Source organism: Trachypithecus francoisi, unplaced genomic scaffold, assembly GCF_009764315.1.
Source record: "Trachypithecus francoisi isolate TF-2019V2 unplaced genomic scaffold, Tfra_2.0 Lachesis_group6, whole genome shotgun sequence".
Taxonomy (NCBI): Eukaryota; Metazoa; Chordata; class Mammalia; order Primates; family Cercopithecidae; genus Trachypithecus; species Trachypithecus francoisi.
Window position 1 is genome coordinate 67,141,442 of NW_022681471.1, and position 8,025 is coordinate 67,149,466.

Consider the following 8,025-nt stretch of genomic DNA (forward strand, 5'->3'; position numbering starts at 1 on the left):
GTAATCCCAACACTTTGGGAGGCCGAGGTGGGCAGATCACAAGGTCAGGAGTTTGAGAGCAGCCTGGCCAAAATAGTGAAACTCCGTCTTTAGTAAAAATACAAAAATTAGCTGGGTGTGATGGCACGTGGTCCCAGCTACTCTGGAGGCTGAGGCAGGAGAATTGCATGAACCCAGGAGGCAGAGGTTGCAGTGAGCTGAGATCATGCCACTGCACTCTAGCCTGGGCAACAGAGCGAGACTCCATCTCAAAAACAAAAAAAAGGACCCCATCTTGTCCCCACCCCACATACCTACCATCTTCCTTAAGGACCACCCTGAACACTCCAGGAATTGGTCAGGTGTGCCTCTTTTTAATTACCATAGCACTCTGTATTATTCTACTGTAGCACATAGTACACCGTAATAAATTAGTGGTTTAAATGACCTCCCCCTGTACCCTATCCAGTCTCTGAATTTTTGGGCAGGTACTATATCTTGTAAACTTTTATACTTCTATAACTATGACCCACCACTGTGCTCATTGTATGAAAGCAGTTGAATAAGTCAGTGTATTAGCATTATGTTTCATTTATTAATCTTTTATTGTTCATTACACTTTAGTACAGCAAAGCAAATACAGGTAAACATCAGTATTCTTTACACAATAGCACACAGAAAAGGAAGCCAGCCACAATTTAGAGTGCTTTTTCAGTTGTCATTATATTTGTTTATCATTTTAAGCTAGATTATTTTACTGGAGAATTTTTTTCAAGCTTTTAAGGAAAAGCCTATATCTATAGCTATATGCTATATATTCTCTTCTAGATAATGCAACAAGATGGAAAGATTTTCAAAACATTTTACAGAGCTATCAAAACTCATACCAAAATACAACAGAGACAGCAAGTGGTCAATCACATTTACCCAATCGGACAATATATTAAAACAGTTGAAACACTTCCAGACACCACACAAGAACTAAATATGAAAAGACGTAAATATAACTGGAACACAAATACCAAATACAGTATGTACCCACCCCCATCCCCCAATACATGAGACCTGAGGCTCTAAGGCCCCTTCTTGCAAGGCCCCTCTGACTGCCATGCATTCCTCTACCTGAAGTTGTGAACAAAGAATTGCCTGTGCCCAACATCAGCTCTATTGGCCTCATCTTCCATTGCCTCCCTGTACTGCTGTGGCCAGTCCTGTGGTTCCTTTCTGTGGATTCTGGCCACATATCGCAAGGCTTTCATCTTGGAGGTTTCCAGACGGGCTCTAGGACCCCATACAAACTCATATTGCACTGGATCACTGTCAGGAACCCGTAAACTGTCTATATAGCGCTGACTCAAGTATCTGCAAGTAATCACGTGCTTTCTCCCAGATTGAACCCCTAAGCCCCGCAGAAAAGCCCAGACTGCAGACTCCCTGGCATGGTTGCCCATGATAAAGATGAAGCTTAGGACCTGCATCAAAAAGTTGTTGCCAGGCCTGTTTGGACTGTCTACGATCTCCTCAGTTTCTTCCATCTCCCTTCGGTTGTACAGGGTATAGGAGTGATTCCTGGGATCAAGTACCACTAGTTCTGTCCCATAGACATGGTTCAGGGTGCGGGCAGCACGATTCAGGAGGTCAGGGAACACTTTGCTGCACTCTCGGCCAATGTAGTACAGAATTCCTTTCTTTGGTATAGGCAGCTTAGTTGAATCCATAAGCAGAAATAACTGCACCAACTTCCTTGCCTTGCTCTCCAATCTTGACTCAGGCCATGAATGTGGGGCATATTTTGAGGCATAGCTGGAAACCTCTGAATCGGGGGATGCTACCTCTGCAGCAGCTTCCTCAAAAAAGGGCCTCCTAAAGTGAGGGAGAGCCTGCCAACCCTCAGCAAAGGCTCTGGCAGCATCTTCTTCCAGAGCTTCATTGTATTTCTCTGGCCAATCCATAGGATCTTTGTTATATATTTTAGCCATGAACTTCAGAATTTTCATCTTGGTGGTTTCTAGGTGGGATCTTGGGCCCCAGAAAAACTCATACTCCACTGGTTTACAGTCAGTTACTGGTCTGTAGTCTAAGTAACGCTGCCATACAAACTCCACAGACAGAAGTCTCTTTGGGTTCCCAAAAATGGAAAGCCTCCTTTCCCGCTGCACCCCCATCCTCCAGAGCATTTCCCAAATCTCAGCCTCTTTGGCTTGGTTGCCATTCAGGAATATTTGGCCTAGAATCATCATCAGGAGGCCCATCTTTGGCCCATTTGGGCTTTCTTCTAACCCTTCAAAGGGCACAGGTCCCAGTTTGTTTAACAGAATGTAGGTATGTGCCTCAGGGTCAAGTTCTCTCAATTCAAACCGAAAAATGCACTCCAGGTGGGCTGCTGCTCGCCTGAGTATCTCAGGAAACTGGTTGCGATATTCTTTAACAATATATTCCCGCATTTCAGACTCCCGGATAGGGTACTTGCTCTGATCCTTCACCAGCAGGAACTGCAACAGCTCAGCTACATTCTGTTCCATAGGGTCCTGGGGCTTCAAGGTAATTGCAACCCGGGAAGTACTGAGGCCCATAATAGTAATGGAGTTGGGGCTCTCACAGTCTCTCAGGACCTCGAATTCTATAGGGCCTTCTGCACCCTTAGGACCCTCAGAGTCCGAGTCCACAGAGGCCTTGGTTACCCTAGGGCTTGGCAAAACAATGGAACACTTGGAGGGGTTCCGGTCCGCAGAAGCACTAGAGCTAAACAAGGTGCTCGGGCCCTCACCAGGGTTGGGCAGCACGGAGCTTCCCGGTCTGTCAGAGGCAGTGGGCTGCACTAAGGTGCTTGGGCCCTCACCAGGAGTGGGCGGCACGGAGGTGTCCGATCCATCAGAGGCAGTGGGCGGCACACAGGTGCTCCGTCCCTCACTGGGGGTTGGCAGTACGGAAGTGCTTGGTCCCTCACCGGGAGTGGGCGGCACGGAGGTGCTCAAGCCCTCAGTGGCGGTGGGAGGCACAGAGGTGCTCGGTCCCTCACCAGGGGTGGGCGGCACGGAGGTACTCAGTCCCTCACCAGCAGTGGGCTGCACGGAGGTGCTCAGGCCCTCGGTGGCGGTGAGTGGCCCGGAGGTGCTTGATCCCTTACCGGGGGTGGGCACCAAGGAGATGCTTTGTCCGTCAGAGGCGGCGGACAGCACGGAGGTGCTCGGTCCCTCACCAGGAGTGGCCGGCATGGAGGTGCTCGGTCCCTCATCAGGGGTGGGCGGCACGGGGGTGCTCAGACCCTCAGTGGCGGTGGGCGGCACGGAGATGCTCGGTCCCTCATCAGGAGTGGCCGGCACGGAGGTGCTCAGGCCCTCAGTGGCGGTGAGCGGCACGGAGGTGCTCGGTCCCTCACCAGGGGTGGGAACCACGGAGGTGCTTGGTCCCTCAGAGGCTGTGGGCGGCACGGAGGTGCTCGTTCCCTCACCAGGGGTGGCCGGCACGGAGGTGCTCCGTTCCTCAGAGGAAGTGGGCGGCCTGGAGGTGTTCCGGCCCTCAGAGGAGGCAAGCGTCACAGAGGTGCACAGCCCCTTAGAGATGGTGGGAGGCCCGGAGGTGCTTAGGCCCTCGCTGGGGGTGGCCAGCAGGGAGGTGCCAGGTCCCTCAGAGACGGTAGGCTGCCCGGAGGCGCTTGAGGCCTCAGAGATGGTGGGCGGCACAAAGGTGCTTGGGCCCTCAGCGGAGGTGGGCAGAATGGAGGTGCTCGGGCCCTCAGAGGCACAGAGGCCCTGAAGGATCTGGGAATCGCTGGGACCCTGGGGGACGTCTGAGCCTGGCATATCAGCGGGGAGACCGGGGGCATTAGGGGCCTGCATTTCGTCCCAGCTGCTGTTGTGCGCAGTGGCCTTTGCAACGCGGCGGCGGCGGCGGCGCGAATTCTGGCTTACCAGAGACATGGTCCTGCCGACCGGCGTGTAGGAGCAGACACAGACAGGCCCGCGATCTGGCACAGACGACTGGAGGTGTGTAGGTGCCTCGGCGCAAAACTGCCACTAGCGGTAATGATGTTGCTGCTGCTGCCAGAACCAAAGTTCCAAGCAACTTGCTGAAGCTGAAATTAGAGGTGGTGAAAAACGCAGGCACTGGCCAGCAGTGAATGCTAGTCTCAGTGTACTCTGCTTCTCACACCCCGCCCTCTGCCGCAGTCCGCGCAGGCGCAGACTGGCTCTGCGGCAAGGCGAAATCGCCCCGCCCCGCCCCTCCCCTGGGCCTGAGAAAGTGGATGCGGTGGTTCTGCACCAAAGGAGAGCACTAGCAAAAGGGAAATTTAGGTAGGGTGAAACAAGGAGCTTAGAGTAGATGCATAGGGAACAAAAATGGAAATAATAATAAATACTTCTCAGATTTAGGGTACGATTGGAGGGCTTCTACACAGAGTGCCAGGCACTTAATAGATTCTCAAAATTGGTAATTATCATTGAGATTTGCAGTTTTCTCGAAGCTGTTTCAAACAAAATGTGCGTTGTCTCTGGAAGGGTAGAACCCCCATCCCTGACCATGTCTTATCTATCACTTTCTCCATTTATATGTCTAACACCTCCCCTAATGCTGTGAGCTAGAAAGAACTCTTACCTAGAGGGTCTGAATGCCTGATATTTAGTACCAATTAGGGAGCTTCGAACAAGCTTGAAAAACCCAACATTCCCAGCCCAAACTTTCCCAGTCCCCCAGGCTTTAGTGGGAAAGCCACTAACACTCTTGAAAATTTGTTTAATTCTTTCACTCCACAATCATCTGCTCATTTAATACAGCTTTTGTGAAAGTCAGTTGAGATACCGAGTGTTAAGGGATGTTACCTGCTCTGTTTTGCCCTATTACTCTAGCACTTTTGAGCAGATCCAACCCTCATGTATCACAAACACTGGTCATGTATCCAGAAGTTACAGAGTTCATTTATTTGTCATCAAGGAGCACTCAGTGTAAAAATGGGAGTCAAAGAAAAAGTGAAACCAAATTTTCTAGAAGTTTGTAAAGAATGCAGGGGAGGCAGGGTCAGTTCTACCTGTAGGTGCAGAAAAGGCTTCATAAAAGAGGAGATGTTTAAAAAGATGAGTGGGTAGGTATTTACCAAAATGACAAGGATGAGAAAATCATTCCAACTGAGAGTAGCATGGCAGCAGTGAGTAAGAAAACACTGAAGAGCACAGGCAGGCTGTTTTTAGAAGTAGGGGAGAGAGAGCAAGAGAGATAGAGGGAAAATACTAACTTTCTGACACTCACGCAACCAATACAATTTAGCTTACCACTATTGACCCTCTATTGATATGTTTGTATCTTGCTGCAAACATTTATTATATGTTGTCTTTCTTAATATCTCCTCAAATATCTGGGAGTATACTTTTTTTTTTTATACTTTAAGTTTTGGAGTACATGTGCAGAAGGTGCAGATTTGTTACGTAGGTATACACGTGCCATGGTTGTTTGCTGCACCCATCAACCCATCATCTCCATTAGGTATTCTCCTAATGCTCTCCCTCTCCTATCTCCCTGCCCCCTGACAGGCCCTGGTGTGTGATGTTCCCCTCCCTGTGTCCATGTGTTGTAATTGTTCAATTCCCACTTATGAGTGAGAACATGTGGCGTTTGGTTTCCTGTTCTTGTGTTAGTTTTCTGAGAATGATGGTTTCCAGCTTCATCCATGTCCCTGCAAAAAACATGAACTCATCCTTTTTTATGGTTGCATAGTATTCCATGGTGCATATGTGCCACATTTTCTTTATCCAGTCTGTCATTGATGGACATTTGGGTTGGTTCCAATATTTTTTTATATACCTCTTTAGGAAAGGGAAAATAACTGACTACAGTCACAATGTGTCACCATCTCCATCTCCAATTGGAGAAGCAATCCCTTATATGCATAACCAGTTCCGGTTCTGTGAAGTCCAATGCAGTTATTGTGCCCAGGGCCTATTCAGAATGGGAGGCACAAAAAAACCTGAGATATTTCTAAACTTCAGCAACAGAGATTCCTAACCTAGGGCACAGTGATTTTTAAAGACCCTAAAGTTGTTCAAACCTATAAACTAAAAATTTTTACCTCTAGAAATATATTCTAAAGAAATAATAAGAAATATGTGCAAATATTTAGCTGAAATGACTTTTATTATATAATTTGTTCTAGTATAACAGAGCTGTAAACTAAATGAATGTTAAATAACTAAAGAGTATTTAAAGAAATTATGGTAGTAAAAATGGAATACCAGTAAGTCATTATAATAATATCAAGAATTCCATTTCTAATAATGTGTAGTTGATTGTAGCAGCCCTGTGGAGGGAAAAAAAAACCTAGAAACTTAGGTAAAGAAACCCTTTTGTGGCAACAAAGCCTACCAATACAGCATCACAAACCTATAAAGGCAATGAGGACTTCAAGAGTAATGATTTCAGAAAAAAGGGAAGTGCAAAGAGGTGAGTCATACATTGTATACAACTTTGTCACTTAAGGAATTTAATGATTTGCAAACTGATAATTTGGAATTCTGAACTTACTGAAATAGTACACCAAAAATGAAGGCAAAATAAATACATGTTCAGAAATCAGTGCTGAGTAAATTGATCATCAGTAAGCCCAGACTGAGGAAATACTGAAAGATTCTCATCTGAAACTGAAGAGATGCAAGAAGCGAACAGTAATAGAAATGATAAATATGTGGGTAAACATACATATTGACAATGTGAAACAATAATAATAATATATTTTGTATAATTTATATGTAGAATTAAAATATAGGAAACAAGTGAGTTCAAGAGATTTGGGGACTGATCAAGAAAAAATATATTACTAAAAGTTTTCAGTAGCACAAAATGAGTTTTTGTTGTTTGTCTGTTTTAGAATTTCAACTTTTATTTTAGATTCTGGGGATACATACACACGTTTGTTACATGGGTATATTGCATGATGCTGAGGTTTGGAAAACAAATGATCTCATCACCCAGGTAGTGAGCATAATACTCAACAGTTAGTTTTTCAACCCATGCCCACCTCTCTTCTTCCTCCTTCTAATATTCCTCCAGTGTCTGTTTTAGCCATCTTTATGTCCATGAGTACCCAATGTTTAGCTGTAACTTATATATAAGAACACGTGGTATTTGATTTTCTGTTTCTGTGTAAATTTGCTTAAGATAATGGCCTCCAGCTGCATCCATGTTGCTGCAAAGGACATTATTTCATTAATTGTATGGCTGTGTTGTATTCCATGGTATATATGTACCACATTTTCTTTAGCCAATATCAATGATAGACACCTAAGTTGACTCCACGTCATTGCTATTGTTAATAAGGCTGCAAACAACATATGAGTGTATGTGTCTTTTTGGCAGAATGATTTCTTTTCTTCTGGATATATGCCCGATAATGTGATTACTGAATTGAATGGTAGTTGTGTTTTATGTTCTTTGAGAAATCTCCAAACTGTTTTCTATAGTGGTTGAACTATATATAGTGTTTATTATTACTAATTTACATTACCACCAACAGTGTATAAGCGTACAATGAGCTTTATTTGGTCAACCCTTTGACAGGTTTACAAGGGCATGGGGTTCGTCAAAGTCTGAGATCTTCCAGAGGCTGGTGGGAGGTCACAACCTAGAAAATGAGAGGACAAGCTAACTGGAGAGAGGGAGGGGAATCAAAGAGATGGCTTATGTATATATGTGATGTCTCTCAGCAGCAAGACAAGGAGTTGCTGGGTCAGAGATCTCTGAAGGGCAGCAGTAGGTTAGGGTTTTTATATCCTGGAGTTTATTCTATCTATAGCTAGCAGATGATTGTAGTTTCACAGGGATATGCAAAGAAGGCAGCCTCTAAATAGCTAACAATCTACTTATCGGTCTATATTTAAAACAATTGGATGTGTAAAAAATTGAGTTTGGTACTGGCAGGGTCAATATATAGAGGCCATCTTTGACTTGTGCATATAACTAACAGTGCATCCCCTGGCCCCATGTTATCTTATAATTAAAATTGTATGTTATTTTGCAGTGCCTGAGTTTCTTGCTGGAAATAAAGGAGACAGAATCCTA

At 45.4% G+C, this 8,025-nt stretch overlaps 1 protein-coding gene across 1 annotated transcript; it reads right to left on the bottom strand.

Annotated features, from left to right (window-relative positions):
- Positions 1-553: 553 nt before the first annotated feature.
- On the bottom strand, positions 554-4,166 carry MAGEE1 (MAGE family member E1). The gene has a single exon (XM_033201446.1). It carries the CDS (start codon positions 3,897-3,899, stop codon positions 1,098-1,100), a length of 2,802 nt encoding a protein of 933 aa, XP_033057337.1. The 5' UTR covers positions 3,900-4,166; the 3' UTR covers positions 554-1,097.
- Positions 4,167-8,025: the final 3,859 nt, after the last annotated feature.